A 21,069-nucleotide genomic window follows, 5' to 3' on the forward strand; every position below is an offset into this window, starting at 1 on the left:
TATGTTATACACCAATGCCCCCTGGTGATAGCGTCACAAAGTAATTTTCTATGAAAATCTCTACAGAACTTTCTTGTAATAATTTTACTGGTATACTAAGTGTTGTACATTTTCTATGGTAAGAAAGTGTCATTAACAAATATGTTCAACCTTTAATTCAAATGACTTTTTATTCCACCATTGGGCCAAAACCCCGCCATAATCCACAGACAAACAAACAAATGAAACATGCAACGGACTATTCATAAACAACTCAACTCATTCACTGGGTAAATTTCACATAGAATTACCTCTACAAAAATCAAAAAATAAACCACCCTCCCATAGGTCAAGGTGGCCTGGGTAATTGTCGCTGAATTACCTCTACAAAATAAAAAATAACTTCAACACCTTCTACTCATGAGACCATATACAGTTATACAAACCTGCAGGAGAGACAATAGTTCCAGTGTTTTCTAAGGGTTCAGCAGTAATTTTCCACTCCCCAAGTTGCTTTATAATAGTATGTCTGACTAGTCTCTTCTCTTTCACTCCCCTGCAGGGTTCTGTGTCTATGAATCTCTTTTAGCCTTGAGGCGCTTTCTCACAGACACCCTGTTTTGACTGCAATAACTCACACATCTCTCAGACTGTTTCTTATTAAGAGGCAGAGACTAGAAAAGAACTGTGGAACAATATTAAACCTTATAATGCATATACAGTGGGGAGAACAAGTATTTGATACACTGCCGATTTTGCAGGTTTTCCTACTTACAAAGCATGTAGAGGTCTGTCATTTTTATCATAGGTACACTTCAACTGTGAGAGACGGAATCTAAAACAAAAATCCAGAAAATCACATTGTATGATTTTTAAGTAATTAATTTGCATTTTATTGCATGACATAAGTATTTGATCACCTACCAACCAGTAAGAATTCTGGCTCTCACAGACCTGTTAGTTTTTCTTTAAGAAGCCCTCCTGTTCTCACTGATTTCCTGTATTAACTGCACCTGTTTGAACTCGTTACCTGTATAAAAGACACCTGTCACACACTCAATCAAACAGACTCCAACCTCTCCACAATGGCCAAGACCAGAGAGCTGTGTAAGGACATCAGGGATAAAATTGTAGACCTGCACAAGGCTAGGATGGGCTACAGGACAATAGCAAGCAGCTTGGTGAGAAGGCAACAACTGTTGGCGCAATTATTAGAAAATGGAAGAAGTTCAAGATGACGGTCAATCACCCTCGGTCTGGGGCTCCATGCAAGATCTCACCTCGTGGGGCATCAATGATCATGAGGAAGGTGAGGGATCAGCCCAGAACTACACGGCAGGACCTGGACAATGACCTGAAGAGAGCTGGGACCACAGTCTCAAAGAAAACCATTAGTAACACACTACGCCGTCATGGATTCAAATCCTGCAGCGCACGCAAGGTCCCCCTGTTCAAGCCAGCACATGTGCAGGCCATCTGAAGTTTGCCAATGACATCTGGATGATCCAGAGGAGGAATGGGAGAAGGTCATGTGGTCTGATGAGACAAAATAGAGCTTTTTGGTCTAAACTCCACTCGCCGTGTTTGGAGGAAGAAGAAGGATGAGTACAACCCCAAGAACACCATCCCAACCGTGAAGCATGGAGGTGGAAACATCATTCTTTGGGGATGCTTTTCTGCAAAGGGGACAGGACGACTGCACCGTATTGAGGGGAGGATGGATGGGGCCATGTATCGCGAGATCTTGGCCAACAACCTCTTCCCTCAGTAAGAGATTGAAGATGGGTTGTGGCTGGGTCTTCCAGCATGACAACGACCCAAACACACAGCCAGGGCAACTAAGGAGTGGCTCCGTAAGAAGCATCTCAAGGTCCTGGAGTGGCCTAGCCAGTCTCCAGACCTGAACCCAATAGAACATCTTTGGAGGGAGCTGAAAGTCCGTATTGCCCAGCGACAGCCCGAAACCTGAAGGATCTGGAGAAGGTCTGTATGGAGGAGTGGGCCAATCCCTGCTACAGTGTGTGCAACCTGGTCAAGAACTACAGGAAACGTATGATCTCTGTAATTGCAAACAAAGGTTTCTGTACCAAATATTAAGTTCTGCTTTTCTGATGTATCAAATATTTATGTCATGCAATAAAATGCAAATTAATTACTTAAAAAATCATACAATGTGATTTTCTGGATTTTTTGATTTTAGGATTCCGTCTCTCACAGTTGAAGTGTACCTATGATAAAAATTACAGACCTCTACATGCTTTGTAAGTAGGAAAACCTGCAAAATCGTCAGTGTATCAAATACTTCTTCTCCCCAATATATATATATATATATAGCTAATCTGTAGTCCAGGACCCTAATAATGTAGTGGGGGAGGGGTCTTATAGCCCTCCCCCTCTATTAATACAACATAAGCATAATCAATTATTATAATACATCAATCATTTGATGCAGCCCCTATCATGACCCCAAACATAACACTTTGTATTCAGCAGTAGCGTAAAGCATTTCGCTACACTCACATTAACATCTGCTAACCATGTGTATGTGACAAATAACATTTGATTTGAAGTACTTAAGTAGAAATAGTTTGAAGTACTACTTAAGTAGTTTCGGGGGATGTTTGTACTTTACTATTTATATTTTTGACAACTTTTACTATACTACATTCGTAAAGAAAATAATGTACTTTTTACTCCCTACATTTTCCTTGACACCCAAAAGTACTCGTTACATTTTAAATGCTGAGCAGGACATGAAGATGGTCCAATTCACGCACTTATCAAGATAATACATGGTCATCCCTACTGCCTCTGATCTAGCAGACTCACTGAACACAAATGCATCGTTTGTAAATTATGTCTGAGTGTTGGAGTATGCCCCTGGCTATTCGTAAAATGGTGCCGCCTGCTTTGCTTAATATAAGGATTTTAAATAATTTACACTTTTACTTTTGATAGTTAAGTATATTTAGAACCAAATACTTTTACTCAAGTAGTATTTTACTTGAGTAACTTTCCATGAAGGTATCTATAGCTTATTCAAGTATGACAATTGGGTACTTTTTCCACCACTGGTATTCAGGACAAAAAGTGAATTGCTTTGCCACATTTCTTGCAGTATTACTTAAGTGCATGTTTATTCTGTACAGGCTTCCTTCTTTTCACTCTGTCAATTAGGTTAGTATTGTGAACTACAGTGTTGTTGTGTCAGTGTTCTATCACAGCCATTGAACTCTGTAAACATTTTAAAGTCACCATTGGCCTCATGGTGAAATCCCTGAGTGGTTTCCTTCCTCTCCAGCAACTGAGTTAGGAAGGTCGCCTGTATCTTTGTAGTGACTGGATGTATTGGCACACCATCCAAAGTGTAATGAAAGGGATATTCAAATTCTGCATTTTATTTTTATTTTTACCCATCTACCAATAGGGGCACTTCTTTGTGAGTCATTGAAAAACCTCCCTTGTCTTTGTGGTTTAATCTGTGTCTGAAATTCACTGCTTGACTAAGGGACCTTACAGATAATTGTATGTGTGGGGTACAGCGATGAGGCAGTCATTCACAAATCAAGTTAAACACTATTATTGCACACAGTGCCCATGCAACTTATTATGTGGCTTGTTAAGCACATTTGTACTTCTGAATTTATTTAGGCTTGCCATAACAAAGGGGTTGAATACTTATTGACTCAAGACATTTCAGCTTTTCATTTGTAAAACCTTTGAAAAACATAATTCCACTTTGACATTACGGGGTATTGTGTAGGCGAGTGACAAAAAATATATATGAAATACATTTTAAATTCAGGCTGTAACACAATATTGTACTACATGCCTTATATATATCACACAATGTATGGGCCTTGCACTTCAACGATTGACCCACAACTGCTGTTTACTGGATGCCATCTTGCTGCATCTACCTTTAATGCAGGGTTTGATATAAACGTCAGAATCGAGTGGAATGGTTACTTTCTATGTTATAGTGGAATGTTTTTTCTGCTGGTGCATCTTGAGGTATCTCCTCTCCGAGAACCTCTTCCCGCAGTGAGTACAGGCGAATGGCCTTTCTCCCGTGTGGACCTTGAGGTGCATCTTCAGCTGGTGCTGGCGGGAGAACTTCTTCTCACACTGGGGGCAGCTGTAGGATTTCTCCCCCGTGTGGACTCTCTGGTGCCTGTTCAGGCTGGACGATTGTGAAAAACTGGCCTGGCACAGGTGGCAGCCGAATGGTTTCTCCCCCGTATGCACCCTCTGGTGGATCACCTGTTTGCAGAAACTGAAGGCTTTCCCACAGAATGAACACGGAAAGCGCTTCTCTTTGCCACCGGATCTACTGATAGCATCACTACTACTGTCATTTGGCAATGGGCTTGTGTAGCCATTTAGTGTTGAAGCACTGGCTTTGTCTGAGGTCTGGTTTAACATTAGGAGAGTGTGAGGAGGGCCAGGAAGTGTCTGTGTTGTCGCAGGGTCCATATTCCAGTTGATAGATCCTATCGAAGGCAGGCTGAAGGCAGCACCTGTTAGGGGGTTAACCTGAGGCGCCATCAGTCTCTCTGAATCACAACTATAGGAGCAGGACGGAGCATCGTTAGCAGAGTTTGTTTCTGTTCTCTCCTGCCGCATATGGATACCTCCCAGTCCCCGTGGACCAAATCTACACCTCGCCCTGTTGTCATGGAGACTAAGTTCGGTTGTTGTTCTGTGTTCGACTGTCAGTTTCTGGTTAACAGTGTTGTCCCCCAGCCCAGAGTTGAGGATGCTGTCCCATCCACTGACCTCCACTATGTCGCTTCTGGTCCTGCCCCGCTCAGTGATATTGTCCCCTGGGCTCTTGGCTTCACCGGTCTGGGTATCCAAAATTGTTGTCCAGTCTCCTCTGTTAGCCTCCAGCCAACCACCTGCAGGAAGAGATTAGAAAATAGACTTTAAAAACATGGCAGAGAACTCTACATATGTTTTTTTTTGTCAATTACCTGGTCAAGTTCATAGATTATGTCTGTTTTTACTTGTAAACATAAGTTCTATTGATTTAATGAATGAAGAAAATATAGAAGATAAGAAAATAGCCAGGCGCATCACTATTCCCAATGAAGATCTATTACTGTATGTAGGCAGGTAGCCTAGCGGTTAAGAGCATTGGGCCAGTAACAGAAAGGTTGCTGGTTCGAATCCTGAGCCGTCTAGATGAAAAATCTGTACTTAACCCTAATTGCTCTGGATAAGAGTGTCTGCTAAATGACTAAATGTAAATATGCATGTCTCCCTTACCTTGCTCCCCAATCTTTAGTGCACTCAGCAGGTCAATGCTCTCTGGTCTGTCCTCTATTGTCTCCTCTTTGATCAGCAGCAGATCAGGCTTCCCATCCTCCATGTCTACTGACTGTAAGAGATACAGAGTGAGACGATGTTGGATCAAGAAATCTGATATGAGCACCCTGCTATGGAACATCTTCTGTTTGGGCAATGAGGGATTACCATGAGTACTATGCAAACATATTGGTTGATTTGATTACTTGACACTCTCTAATGGTTTGATATTTCAAAGGCATGGTCTCACACTTAAAGGGCAACTCCACCACTTTTCAACCTCACTTTCATTATCTCCAATACAATACCAGTGTCAACATACACTAAAAGTATTAAGACACCTGCTCGTAGAACATCTCTTTCCAAAATCATGGGTATTAATATGGACTTAGTCCCCCCCTTTGCTGCTATAACAGCCTCCATTCTTATGGGAAGGCTTTCCACTAGCTGTGGGGACTTGCTTCCATTCAGCCACAAGAGCATTAGTGAGGTTGGGCACTGATGTTGGGTGATTAGGCCTGGCTCGCAGTCGGCGTTCCAATTCATCCCAAAGGTGTTAGATGAGGTTGAGGTCAGGGCTCTGTGCAGGCCTGTCAAGGTCTTCCACGTCGATCTCGACAAACCACTTCTGTCTGGACCTCACTTTGTGCATGGGGGCATTGTCATGCTGAAACAGGAAAAGGCCTTCCCCAAACTGTTTTCACAAAGGTGGAAGCACAGAATCTTCTAGAATGTCATTGTCAAATCAAAATAAAATTGTATTTGTCACATGCGCCAAATACAACAGGTGTACACCTTACAGTGAAATGCTTACGTACAAGCACAACCAACAATGCAGTTTTAACAAAATACCTACAAAAAAGTAAGAGATTAGAACAACAAATAATTAGAGCAGCAGTAAATAACAATAGCGGGGCTATATACAGGAGGGTACCGGTACAGAGTCAATGTGCGGGGGCAACGGTGTTGAGGTAATGTAGATGTACATGTAGATAGTTATTAAAGTGACTATGCATAGATAATTACAGAGAGTTACAGCAGCGTAGAAAATCCAATTTTTAGAGCCTTCCTCTGACACCGCCTGGTATACAGGTCCTGGATGGCAAGAAGCTTGGCCCCGGTGATGTACTGGGCCGTACGCACTACCCTCTGTAGTGCCTTGCGGTCGGAGGCCGAGCAGTTGCCATACCAGGCAGTGATGCAACCCGTCAGGATGCTCTCAATGGTGCAGCTGTAAAACCTTTTGAGGATCTGAGGACCCATGCAAAAGGGGGAATAGGTTTTGTCGTACCCTCTTCACGACTGTCTTGTGTGCTTGGACCATGTTAGTTTGTTGGTGATGTGGATGCCAAGGAACTTGAAGCTCTCAACCTGCTCCACTACAGCCCTGTCAATGAGAATGGGGGCGTGCTCCGTCCTCCTTTTCCTGTAGTCCACAATCATCTCCTTTGTCTTGATCACGTTGGGGAGAGGTTGTTGTCCTTGCACCACATTGTCAGGTCTCTGACCTCCCTATAGGCTGTCTCATCGTTGTTGGTGATCAGGCCTACCACTGTTGTGTCATCAGCAAACTTAATGATGGTGCTGGAGTCGTGCTTGGCCGTGCAGTCATGAGTGAACAGGGAGTACAGGAGGGGACAGAGCACGCCCCTCTGAGGGGCCCCCGTGTTGAGGATCAGCGTGGCGGATGTGTTGTTACCTACCCTTACCATCTGGGGGCGGCCCGCCAGGAAGTCCAGGATCCAGTTGCAGAGGGAGGTGTTTAGTCCCAGGGTCTTTAGCTTAGTGATGAGTTTTGAGGGCACTATGGTGTTGAACGCTGAGCTGTAGTCAATAAATAGCATTCTCACATAGGTGTTCCTTTTGTCCAGGTGTGGAGTATGTGGATCTGTTGGTGTAGTATGCAAATTGGAGTGGGTCTAGTGTTTCTGGGATAATGGTGTTGATGTGAGCCATGACCAGCCTTTCAAAGCACTTCATGGCTACAGACGTGAGTGCTACGGGTCGGTAGTCATTTATGCAGGTTACCTTAGTGTTCTTGGGCACAGGGACTATGGTGGTCTGCTTAAAACATGTTGGTATTACAGACTCAGACAGGGAGAGGTTGAAAATGTCAGTGAAGACACTTGCCAGTTGGTCAGCGCATGCTCGGAGTACACGTTCTGGTAATCCGTCTGGCCCTGCGACCTTGTGAATGTTGACCTGTTTAAAAGGTCTTACTCACATTGGCTGCGGAGAGCGTGATCACACAGTCGTCCGGAACAGCTGATGCTCTCATGCATATTTCAGTGTTACTTGCCTCGAAGCGAGCATATTTAGCTTGTCTGGTAGGCTCGTGTCACTGGGAAGCTCTCGGCTGTGCTTCCCTTTGTAGTCTGTAATAGTTTGCAAGCCCTGCCACATCCGACGAGCATCGGAGCCGGTGTAGTACGATTCGATCTTAGTCCTGTATTGAAGCTTTTCCTTTTTGATGGTTCGTCTGAAGGCATAGCGGGATTTCTTATAAGCCTCCGGGTTAGAGTCCCGCTCCTTGAAAGCGGCAGCTCTACCCTTTAGCTCAGTGAAACTGTTGCCTGTAATCCATGGCTTCTGGTTGGGGTATGTACGTACAGTCACTGTGGGGACAACATCCTCAATGCACTTATTGATAAAGCCAGTGACTTTTGTAGTGTACTACTCAATGCCATCGGAAGAATCCCGGAACATATTCCAGTCTGTGCTAGAAAAACAGTCCTGTAGTTTAGCATCTGCTTCATCTGACCACTTTTTTATAGACAGAGTCACTGGTGCTTCCTGCTTGAATTTTTGCCTGTAAGCAGGAATCAGTAGGATAGAATTATGGTATATTTGCCAAATGGAGGGCGAGGGAGAGCTTTGTACGCGTGTGGAGTAAAGGTAGTCAAAAATGTTTCCCTTTGGTTGCACATTTGACATGCTGATAGAAATTAGGTAAAACTGATTTAAGTTTCCCTGCATTAAAATCCTCGCCACTAGGAGCGCCGCCTCTGGATGAGTGTTTTCCTGTTTGCTTATGGCCGTATACAGCTCATTGAGTGCGGTTTTAGTGCCAGCATTGGTCTGTGGTGGTATGTAGACAGCTACAAAAAATACAGATAAACTCTCTAGGTAGATAGTGTGGTCTACAGCTTATCATGAGATACTCTACCTCTTGAGAGCAAAACCTCGAGACTTCCTTAGATATCGTGCAACAGCTGTTGTTTACATATTTGCATAGGCCCCCGCGCCTTGTCTTACCAGAGGCTGCTGTTCTATCCTGCCGATGAGTGTATAGCCAGCTTTATGTTCTTAATGTCGTCGTTCAGCCACGACTCGGTGAAACATCAGATATTACAGTTTTTCCCGTTGGTAGGATATATGTGCTTTCAGTTCGTCCCATTTATTTTCCAGCGATTGAACGTTAGCTAGCAGGACGGAAGGCAAAGGCAGATTAGCCACTCGTCGCCTGATCCTCACAAGGCAACCTGATCTTTTTCCGCTAAATCTCAGTTTTCTTCTCCAGTGAATGACGGGGATCTGGGACTGGCCGGGTGTCTGTTTCGCTGTAGCGTTAAGATTTCCCTTCACTGGAACTAAGGGGCCTAGCCCGAACAATGAAAAACAGCCCCAGACCATTATTCCTCCTCCACCAAACTTAACAGTTGGCATTATGCATTGGGACGGGTAGAGTTCTCCTGGCATCCGCCAAACCTAGATTCGTCCGTCGGACTGCCAGATGGTGAAGCGTGATTCATCACTCCAGAGAACGCGTTTCCACTGCTCCAGAGTCTAATGGCGGCGAGTTTTACACCACTCCAGCCGATGCTCGGCATTGCGCATGGGGATCTTAGGCTTGTGTGCAGCTGCTTGACCATGGAAACGGCACATTTCTAAAGTTTAGTAGAAAAAAATATAACATAACATTCTACCCAATGACATAAAAAAAAAGTGATTTTCAAACACTAAGATTCGAAGTGATGTGGGGAGCAAGAAAATACCCTCCCTTGGGCTAGAAACTCGGTGCAGGTTTTGAAAATGAATGTTTTTTTACTTTCAATCCTACCCAGAGATGTCACAGAGAAGCGTTTTTTTAGGACCTTATCTTTATAACCACAGATCGTAGAAACGGTCTTGTTTTCACATATGTAGACACTGATTTGGTGCTAGAAATTCTGATTATGAGATTGAAAAGTGGCAGAACAGACCTTTAAGATGACATGAACCAAGACCGGGGCCGTATCCACAAAAAGTCTCAGAGTAGGAGTACTGATCTAGGATCTTTCCAATAACAATACATCCGGAAAGTATTCAAACCCCTTTACTTTTTCCACATTTTGCTACGTTACAGCCTTATTTTAAAATCCTTTTTATTTTTTTATTCCCTCATCAATCTACACACAATACCACAACCTTTCAGAAGGACAACCATCTCTGCAGCACTCCACCAATCAGGCCTTTATTGTAGAGTGGCCACTCCTCAGTAAAAGGCACATGGCAGCCTGCTTGGAGTTTGCCAAAAGTCATGCTTCCTCGAACCCCATGCTGTAGTGACGCCTCAACACTGCGATGTAATGCCTTAGACAGCTGTGCCACTCTGGAGGGCCCATAACAGGCTTTTAAAATGTAATATTGATGGACAATTTCAACTTAAAATATTTTTTTAAAGACACTCATTTAGTGGAACAACCCAGTTCACAGTGGGCTCACCTCCGTGAGACTGTGTGTGGTCCTGTACAGCTCAGCTGGTTCCTCTTTGGGTTCAGGAGGAGGTGTAGTCTGGTTGTCCTCCATGACCATGGTCCCCTCAGGGTTCCCCAGACCCTCCTCCTTCACCAGCAGCACATCTGGACCCTCCTCCTCCTGGAAGAGAGAGGTGATACAGATTACACAGACATACACTCCCTCAGGTACGTACACACACAGATAATAAACACACTTTCAGCATGGAGTTATCCATCCCCACTACGTTTGAGTCCTATACTGTAGTTACAGAATGACTTTATTGTTTTTAAACCCATCATGGTGGACATAAATATGATGTTGTGGGTAAATAGAAGTCAGATAAACCTGACTAAACTATTTTGACGTGTACAGTAGGTGTTTGTTAGTGTGTGGGTATGTGTAGGTATTAGGTATTAGGGCTGTCAAACGATAACAATAATCAATAAGTTAATGGCATTAGTAAATCGTATTAGTCAACATTTTTAAATGTGCTCAAATTTGTCCCCCAAAGAAAGACTTTTCCATTTAAAAAGTAGTGCATTGATGTACAGGCATACGATGCTTTGATCGTAAGGGACGGAAACACAAAATGATCTACATCAGAATCTTTTAATAGCATTTTCACCATAAACAACACAAAAGTCCCTAACATAGCTACAGCTATTAGTGCTCCCAATGTTTGTGTAGACCTACTCCCTCTTATCAATGTTCTTGAAGTGTAACACTTGTACACAGTACAGACACACACACACACACTCTCTCTCTTTCTCTTACACACACCATTTTAAGTACTGTTAAAGCATTCTAGGTAAAAAGAACTGTCTCTTTGGATACAAAGAACAAAGAGCTTTTAAACTGATGAAAGCATTGTAACCATCTGTACTGTTCAGATACCTTTACACTCATAGTCCTACGCAGTCTCCCTCCCACTTACTCCCACACTATTGACTATGATATTGATGACTGCTTGGGAAAGAGAAAGAATGGCATTTCACTGGACTAGTGCACATGACAATAAAAACGTGAAACTTGAAACGCACATCCTCGCTCTCACACATTCATACACACCCCACTCTTGCATATGCAGCCTAACTTTGAAGCATATTTTTGATGAACCTATTCCTTTTCAGTTCTTCCTGTGCCATCCAAATGTGCATAGCCTAGTCAGTGGTCAAGTTATCAGGTTGCTAGGTAACATGACCAGTTAGCTAACCAATGGTGTTTGTTATCAAATCAAAAAACAGCAGCTTGCGAGTAGTTTAAAACCAATCCGCGTCTGAAAGAAAAACAATAGCTCCAGTACTATTGGGTATAACTTTCACATAATTTTGGCTAGAGGCACACAGTCTTCAGCTATGCAAAGGTGTAAGCATTGACTGTAGCTGTGTTCCCTGTTGTGTTCTGCATTTAAAAGCGCCGGTGCGGAAACACACGCTTAAAAAGGTTCCATGTGGTGAAGATATGGAAACGCAATTAACGGCATCCAAAAACTGTACAGCGATAAACATGTCACACGTTAAACGATGGCCCTAGTAGAAATATTTAGTAAGTGTATATTGGTTATAAAGCACTGTTGTGTGTATGCAGAATAGGTTGAGATCATATGTGATGAATATTAAAGAGAATCTCAATAAAAGTCCCATTTTGTGTTTATTAAACATAAACACGTTTTAAATACACCATATGAAAACCACATATACACATGCCCCAACTAAATATCAGCATTAACTTGTTGAACTGCATTTATTTTATCATTAAAAGTGTCTTGGGAAAAAATTCAGTAGGTGAATGGAAGTAATCCAGGCATTTGTAAACATATATCCTACACAGTACAAACATAATATGTAACAGACTTTAGGCTTATATAACACACAATGCCTGGATGCAAAATTCTACCCAGGAATATTCAACACTGAAATCTGTTACTCGTTCTTCCAAATGCACCTGTGGATCTTTTCTGCTGATAACAATGACAATGTATCAATTTGCCTTTAATGCAGGGCTTGATCTAAATGTCAGAAGCTATCGCATTAAATGGTTTCTTTCGATGTTATAGATTGGAATGATTTTTCTGCTGGTGTATTCTGAGGTAGCTCCTCTCTGAGAACCTCTTCCCGCAGTGCATACAGGCAAACAGCGTTTCTCCCGTGTGGACCTTCAGGTGCATCTTCAGCTGGTGCTGGCGAGAGAACCTCTTCTCACACTGGGGGCAGCTGTAGGGTTTCTCCCCTGTGTGGACGCTCTGATGCCTCTTCAGGTCACCAGCCTCGGCGAAGCGCATGTGACACTGTGTACAGCTGAAGGGTTTCACCCCTGTGTGGACCCTCTGGTGCCTCTTCAGGTTGCCAGCCTGGGCGAAGCGCATGTGACACTGCGTACAGCTGTAGGGTTTCACTCCGGTGTGGACCCTCTGGTGGATCTCCACATTATGGGGGCAGCTGAAGCCTTTGTTACAGAACATGCAGAGGAACCGTTTCTCTTTACTATTGCACGATGTAGAGTCCCCTCTCTGAGCCTGGGCTCTAGTCCTGTCCTTTGAGTTCAATACCTGATCAAAAAGGACGCGGCCATGTGAATCAGAAGGCTCCATCGACGTGGACACTGGATCGCAATCTCTGAACGCATGTAAAGGGGAGTGGGTCGCAACATTTCGATTTGTCTCCAAGCTTTCCCTGAAATCTAAGAAGTCACTGGTGTTGTCCAGCGAGTGTCCTTCTCTTGAGTGAGTCTCGTCTGCATTCCATGTCTGAGGAGAGTTGCGCTCAACTTTCACAATAACCTCATCTACGACAAGACCTTCCCCTTTCTTATCTAGGTGCCTTTCAGAGTTTACACTACTACTGTAACGGTTCCAGTCCCCTCTCATTGGATTAATCTGTGGATCTAAGCCCACAGGCATGTCACCAGATATCATCAGTGTCTCTGTAGCGTATGAACAGGACGGATCATTGTGAGTCTGTAATGCATCACCTGAGTCCCGATTGGATAAAACTGTCCTCGGGTTAGCGTAAAGTAAATACTCTGAGTGGGGTGCAGGAGGACAGCCCAGTCGCCCCAGCCCCGTTAAAGTCTCGGTGACTGTCTCTGACTTGAGTGCGGCGTTTGGCGTTCCACTGACCTCCGTGATGCTGCGTTGGGTCCTGGGCTGCACTGGGGCGGTGGTGGGGTCCTCCGTGGTTACAGCCACTCCAGTCTGGATGTCTGTGCTGTGCCGTGGGTCCTCCTCTCCTTCAGACCGCTCCAGCTTGACCACAGGACCTGCAGCCTCTGCATCTGCAGACTGACAAAGAAGAGAGGAGGTTATTGGATAACAATGTCATAGGGAAGTCTCACAATCTTCCCTATGGCAGATAAATGAGGATGTACATGTAATCAAATGAATAGCTGAGGGAAGCCTTTCTGAAATAAATTGGCAACATTTGATGTACTGTAATTTTGATGTAATACTATTACACTAACCTCTATCATGATAATGTGCTGGGTTGAGGTTCCACTCCCATCATCATCAGTGATTGGTTGGTCATCTCTCCATGTATTGTGTCCCACTGGCTTAACAAAGCTTCTGTAGCCTCCAGTGCGATGTCCTTCACCTGAGAGAGTGATTGGGCGAAAAGAGGTGGATAGGTTAGGTACTGTCAATGCTCAACTGTATATTGTACACTAAGGTAACATTTCTCATAACTTCTTGAAATACTATTTATTGATAGATGTATTATGTTCCATGTGTTACATTGTTTTCATTGAGTAAATAATAGGAAATTCAGTAAATTAATAATCTGGTTGGAATATGAGTGTTTTTGCGCCAATATAGCTAAGTAATCAGGGGAATTATTGCATACTATTCAATAACTGACCAAGACCAAATTCTGGGTAACACATCTGAACAGATGTCCAGAGGGGAACGGTGCGACAGGCCGCGCATCCTCGGCCTTCTGCAAAATGTACCTCTTGCCATTCCTCTGTATCGGTCGAGGATCTTAACACTACTGGGTCGAATGGTGAGGACGCGTTCTGGCATTGTCCTCTCAGCGCGCTCCCGTGCCACCTTCAGTTCCAGTAGTTTTCTCCGCAATGTCCTGTTTTCTTTCTGGCTTTGAGTTATTTCCAAACGAAACACTGCATAGTCGTCATCAACGAGTTTACAGATCTCTGCAACGGCTGCATTCGCTAGCACCTCCATGATGGAGGCTATTTGAGTGTGAAACACCATACAGTTAGCCATTGTTAGCGAACGTTAGTAGCTAGCGTTACCTAGATACCTTCTATCGACTAAGTCGTCTCCAACACGAATTATACTCTATATGGGGTGAGAATGTGATGCTGTGCAGTTATGACTACTCATATTTTGAAATCCAGGGTGTTAATAAACGTCTAAGAAATGGTTCATGGTCACTGTGGTTCACTTCCGTTTACTTCTTCTTCTTAGGTGGGGTTTAACGGCGGTTGGCATCCAATATTGATGGTGTATTACCGCCACCAACTGTACAGGGGTGAAAAAAGGAAACTGCACACGGTGAGAGATACTTTTTGATATTATCTCTCTCTCCTTCAGTTCTTCAAACGTCAAACCACTCTGCCGCATCCACAATAATGCCCATCTTCCTTGACTTTCTCTCCACATTAGCTGTGCCATTGATCACCATTGCTATAAAAACCACAATGTCCACCTTCTTTACATACAGCATATCTGGATCCTGCTGGTGGGAGGCCAACTCTGCAGCCTGCAGAGGCCTACCTGATAACATCGGACATTCTACTTTTTCTACCCTTTCTACCGCCTCCGCATAGGAGACAGACTGAATTCCCTGATTTTGGCCACCTCCATCTCTTTCACCCTATATGGGCATTCCAAGGATATCGCCTCATGTTCTCCACCACAGTTACAATACTTTATTCCTCTGTAATTCTCTTCTGCTATACAGTCTCCATCAAAGTGGTTTCCCCCACACGTCCCACATCTCGGCTCCTTCCGCCTGCAGACACTTTCTGCATGTCCAAACATTTTACATCTGTTACACTGCAAAGGCCTGGATATAAAGGCTCTGACAGGATAATATACATATCCCAGCTGCACTCGGGTCGGGAGGGACTCCACATAAAAACAAAACACAAGGAGAGACGAACTCTTCTCCTTCTTGCCATTAACCACACTATTCATCCAGCGTACATCAACCACTCCAGAAATGTACTTTAGCATATCAATATCAACTTATTATGCAACTTCAGAAATGACTCCTTTAAAAAGTGCCCTGCTCTGATTTAACTTAACCACTTTGGATATCTTCAATGGGTTTACCGAGTTGGGTGTACATAGTTCCAGAAAACAGACTCCTACCAAGATACGATGGGGAATTATCAACCCTAGCCTTTTCCTTTCCCACATCAATTTAGCTTATTTTTCCATTTGTTTGGACAAATGTCCATTCTTAATTTCCACTGCAAATTGATTCAAGCACCATCATAGCAATAAACGCAAGACACCCTACCTTATTAAACTCATCCTCTCTGGATCTCTCTTCAGGCCTACTCACTGAGGGGCTCCCAGTCGAATCCCTCACCCTTGGGCTAACCGCTACTCTCGTCACTGCCTCAGCACAGGACACTTTCTTCCCCACTCAAACTCTGGCAATCTCAACCTGTCTCTCTCTCACAGGGCACTTCGGATACCCAGCTGCATGGGCACCCCCACACACAGTGCTTTCTCTATCCCAACTTTACACTCCCTCTGACTATCCAAGTGAGAGAAAAAGTATATTTTATATATTACAAGTATACTGAAGTATACTTAAATATGCTACAAATTCAGATAATATACTACAAATACGAGATGTACTTTTCTCGTATATCTAGTACTATCTTTACTATCATTACACTTAACACACATTTTAAATGCATTGTTTTTCTGTCTAAGTATACTACCGTAGTGGAGCAGGTTGAGAGCTTCAAGTTCCTTGGCCTCCACATCACCAACAAACTAACATGGTCCAAGCACACTAAGATAGTCGTGAAGAGGGCACAACAAAACCTATTCCCCCTCAGGAGACTGAAAAGATTTGGCATAGGTCCTCAGATCCTCAAAAGGTTTTACAGCTGCACCATCGAGAGCATTCTGACAGGTTGCATCACTGCCTGGTATGGTAACTGCTCGGCCTCCGACCGCAAGGCAGAGGGTAGTGCGTACGGCCCAGTACATCACTGGGGCCAAGCTTCCTGACATCCAGGACCTCTATACCAGGTGGTGTCAGAGGAGTTTAATAACTCTATCTACATGTACATATTACCTCATTTACCTCGACACCGGTGCCCCGCACATTGACTCTGTTCCGGTACCCCCTGTATATAGCCCTGCTATTGTTTTTTACTACTAATTATTTGTTATTCTTATCTCTTACTTTTTGGGGGGTATTTTCTTAAAACTGAATTGTTGGTTAAGGGCCTGTAAGTAAGCATTTCACTGTAAGAATACCTGTTGTATTCGGAGCATGTGACAAATAACATTTGATTTGATAGAGCAGGTGTTCCTAATGTTTTGTACACTCACTGTATATGGATCTTTCCTAAAACTAGGGTACCAAGTCATTAATAAACATTTGCATTTTTTTTTATGTGGATACATTAAGATATAAAGGGGGAATATAGATACATTCAATTGAATTCATGAGTTGAATCAAAACTTACGTTTAAACCTTTTTTCATGCTTGGAGTCTTCACAGTTTCGGCAAAAATTGTGTGATATAAAACACCACCTTTCTTTCCTTACATTTATGATACAGTTGTTTGTTATTATATCATATACTAAGCATTTATCAATTGAATTACACATTGACATTGATTCGGTGAAATTCCTGGATATTGTTGTCAGACATCTTTTTTTAAGGAGATCTTGGATTGTGTACGGTAACCTCATAACATTTTGTATCTCTCTCTGTTATGGTGTGGAAACAGTTTTCATGTGATTGCAAAATCCAATGCATTAAACAGAAAGAGTAACTTTAATATGATTACTAAAACTACAATTGATACTGAAATTAATGGGGTTCTTTAATATAATTACGCATAATAGTTGTTTGAGGCGCGTTTGGTGTCTAGCTGTATTCAAAATATATTTGTTTTGCTATTTCTCTAATATACTAAGAATATACTTAAGTACAAAAAATACATCTGATTTAGATATGTTATATATTTTAAATATGTGAAAGTATATTTATCACAGACATACTTCTATATACTTAAATATATTGATATATTCAACAAGAAAAAAATCCTGCTTGGGTATGCCCTCCTGCACATTTCAGGATCTCCCTCCTACACACTGCACCAAATCCTTGGCACCTAAAGCACAGTAGGGTTTCAGAACATAGGTTATATTTGCTATTCTGTGAGAGCCTAACCTGACCTTATCAGGTAGAAACTCTGGGCCAAAGCTCAACAAGACAGACAGGGTATTCGGTCTCACCATTGGCAACAGGTCCACGACTCACCAAACGGCACACATCAGAAACACCAGGAAATATTACACTCAATGCTACCCCATTGATCACTCCTTTGAGTGGCGTCCTGCACGACACAGGTCAATCCCTGAGGCGCGTGACGAGGAGAGCCCACTGCGTTCGGGCCAAGGATGCAACCATTATCAGTTTGTCATTCACCCAGCTTGAAACAACATATGGACATTTCCATCTAAAAGGATCCATGAGCACCAACATGTGAAGTTCATAGGAGCATGTCAAATGAAAGATAAGAGTCTATATATATATTTTTTTTAATCAAGGCATATATACATTTTTAAACCATTTTCCATCCTAAAAATGTGAAATAAGTGAAGCCTTTAATTTCTGGTCAATCAAATGGAAAAGGGGTCTGAGACAACAGCTTCCGGAAACCGTCTTAAAAGGTATTAGAAATACATCCAAACACAATAATGTTGAAGTAGAGACCCCTGCCAACTAATATCAACACTTATATTTACACTGAACAAAAATATAAATGCAATATGCAACAATTTCAAAGATTTTACTGAGTTACAGTTCATATAAGGAAATCAGTCAATTTAAATAAATGCATTAGGCCCTAATCTATGGATTTCACATGAATGGGAATACTGTTGGTCACAGACGCCTTTAAAAAAGGTAGGGGCATGGACCAGAAAACCAGTCAGTATCTGGTGTAACCATGATTTGCCCCATGCAGTGCGACACATCTCCTTCACATAGAGTTCATCAGGCTGTTGTGGCCTGTGGAATGTTGTCCCACTCCTCTTCAATGGCTGTGGGAAGTTGCTGGATATCGCCGGGAACTGGAACACGCTGTCGTACACGTCGATCCAGAGCATACCAAACATGATCAATGGATGACATGTCTGGTGAGTATACAGGCCATGGAAGAACTGGGACATTTTCAGCTTCAAGAAATTGTGTACAGATCCTTGCAACATGGGGCTGTGCATTATCATGCATGAAACATGAGGTGATGGAGGCGGATGAATAGCACGACAATGGGCCTCAGAATCTCGTCACGGCATCTCTGTGAATTTAAATTCCATCCACAACCCCACCGCCATCATGGGGCACTCTGTTCACAACGTTGACATCAACAACCTGCTCGCCCACACGATGCCATATCTGTCATCTGCCCGGTACAGTTGAAAGCGGGATTCATCCGTAAAGAGCTCAATTCTCCAGCGTGCCAGTGACCATCGAAGGTGAGCACGACGCCGAACTGCAGTCTGGTCAAGACTGACGTTGGAGGCGGCTTATGTTAGAGAAATGAACATTCAATTATCTGGCAACAGCTTTGGTGGACATTCCTGCAGTCTGTATGCCAATTGCATGCTCATTTAAAACTTAAGACATCTGTGGCGTTGTGTTGTTGTCATGTGTGCTCCCTCTCCGGCCTCTAGGTCACCAGGCTGCTCGTTATGGCGCACACCTTTCACCATCATTAGGCGCACTTGCGCGTCGTCAGATTCACCTGGACTCCATCACTTCCCTGATTACCTTCCCAATATATGTCACTCCCTTTCATTCCTTCCCCAGGCGTCATTGTTTCTGTTCCAGTGTCATGTCTGTGCGTTGTTTGTGTCTCTTTTGTTCATTTGTTTATTAAATTATGCTCTCCCTGAACTTGCTTCCCGACTCCCAGTGCACACATTACAGTTGTGTGAAAAAAAATCACATTTTAGAGTGGCCTTTTATTGTCCCCAGCACAGGGTGCACCTGTGTAATGATCATGGTGTTTAATCAGCCACACCTGTCAAGTGGGTTGATTATCTTGACAAAGGATAAATGCTTTGATTTAAACAAATGTGTGCAGCATTTTTAAGAGAAATAAGCTTTTTGTGCACATGGAACATTTCTGGGATCTTTTATTTCAGCTCATGAAATGAACTCAGTATCATAGATTATTGTGAAATAGACACATTGCTTATGCAACATTAACCAATTAAAAACAGTACTGTAGCAATGAGGTTTGTGCTGTAAGCTATAAGCCCAATACATTATCACTGCATATTGACTTTGCTTGAATTGCCCTGCCAATGCATTGTTGTTCGTGCCATTTAAAAAAATTATATTTCAAAATTTGAGGTGGGCTATATGATCACACCGGTAATAGATCCGTTGTTGTATTACTTGTGAAGCATACATTTAAATAATTCGATTTTTATTTTACTGGGCTGACATCCCTCCGCTCTCCCCTTCCTCCACTGACCAAAAAAAGCTGATGGCAAAATTCGAGTCGCACTGCATTATTTGTGCCTCATGCACAAATTCATGTTGTCACTCCGATGAACAGAAAAAGTTAAATATTTCTCAATTAAAAAAGACCCAAGCCACTAATAATAACAACAACGCAGGCCCATTGAAGCACTTCATACTTTCATTACTGCTGCAGTGCTTGATGAGTGTCTTTAATTCCTTCGACCTCTTGAGAACCAAACCACCGATCAAAAAGACATGCTTGTTCCCAGCCTTTCTAGGGAGTTTTTCCTAGCCACCATGCTTCTACATCTGCATTGCTTGCTGTTTGGGGTTTTAGGCTGGGTTTCTGTACAGCACTTTGTGACATCGCTGATGTAAAAAGGGCTTTATAAATACATTTGATTGACTGATTGATTGCGAATTCAACATGGCTTTGTGATTCTGTATTTTGTCATTTACGGAACTGTTGTCGTGCCTCAGAGATCAACTCATAAGCCTGAAGGATAGCATCTTTAACAGTGTCCTAATCTGAGCTCTGGTCAAGAGATAAAGCGGCGGCACTTTCTAAAATTTTCCCACAAGAACACTTAGGAGGAGCAGTGACCAAATACACTGCATTACCAAAAGTATGTGGACACCTGCTCATCGAACATCTCATTCCAAAATCATGGGCATTGCTTTGTGCACGGGAGCATTGTCATGCTGAAACAGGAAAGGGCCTTCCCCAAACTGTTGCCACAAAGTTGGAAGCACAGAATCGTCTAGAATGTCATTGTATGCTGTAGCGTTAAGATTTCCCTTCACTGGAACAAAGGGGCCTAGCACGAACCATGAAAAACAACCCCAGAACATTATTCCTCCTCCGCCAAACTTTACAGTTGGCATTATGCATTGGGGCAGGTAGCCTTCTCCTGGCATCCATCAAACCCAGATTCGTTCATCGGACTGCCAGATGGTGAAGCGTGCAATATCACTCCAGAGAATACGTTTCCACTGCTCCAGAGTCCAATGGCGGCGAGCATTACAAAACTCCAGCCAGTGCTTGGCATTGAGCATGATGATCTTAGGGTTATGTGCGGCTGCTCGGCCTTGGAATCCAATTTCATGAAGCTTCCAATGGAAGTTTGGAACTCGGTAGTAAGTGTTGCAACCGAGGACAGGCGATCTTTACACACTATAAGCTTCAGCACTCTGCAGTCCCATTCTGTGAGCTTGTGTGCCCTACCTCTTCACGGCTGAGCCATTGTTGGTCCTAGACTAGACAATAATAGCACTTACAGTTGACCGGGGCAGCTCTAGCAGGGCAGAAAGTCACTGAGCTCTTCAGTAAGGCCATTCTACTGTCAATATTTGTCTATGGAGA

General features: G+C 43.1%; 2 protein-coding genes across 3 annotated transcripts in view; both read right to left on the reverse strand.

The window, feature by feature from the left end:
• The window catches only part of LOC112067941 (uncharacterized), a 47,925-nt gene that overhangs the window by 12,784 nt on the left and 14,072 nt on the right, over positions 1-21,069 (reverse strand). The window lies entirely within an intron of this gene.
• LOC112067920 (uncharacterized) lies at positions 2,190-14,411 on the reverse strand. 2 transcript variants are annotated; one of them, XM_070437196.1, is made up of 6 exons: positions 13,954-14,411; positions 13,468-13,598; positions 13,127-13,288; positions 9,994-10,146; positions 5,251-5,362; positions 2,190-4,880 (listed from the first exon to the last, which is right to left on the reverse strand). In XM_070437196.1, exons 1-6 carry the CDS (start codon positions 14,228-14,230, stop codon positions 3,952-3,954), a joined length of 1,764 nt encoding a protein of 587 aa, XP_070293297.1. In that variant the 5' UTR covers positions 14,231-14,411; the 3' UTR covers positions 2,190-3,951. The 2 variants fall into 2 exon arrangements, with proteins under 2 accessions (XP_070293297.1, XP_070293298.1); XM_070437197.1 differs by lacking the exon at positions 13,954-14,411 and adding an exon at positions 13,863-13,943.

Source organism: Salvelinus sp. IW2-2015, linkage group LG34 (assembly GCF_002910315.2).
Source record: "Salvelinus sp. IW2-2015 linkage group LG34, ASM291031v2, whole genome shotgun sequence".
In the NCBI taxonomy this organism is placed as follows: Eukaryota; Metazoa; Chordata; class Actinopteri; order Salmoniformes; family Salmonidae; genus Salvelinus; species Salvelinus sp. IW2-2015.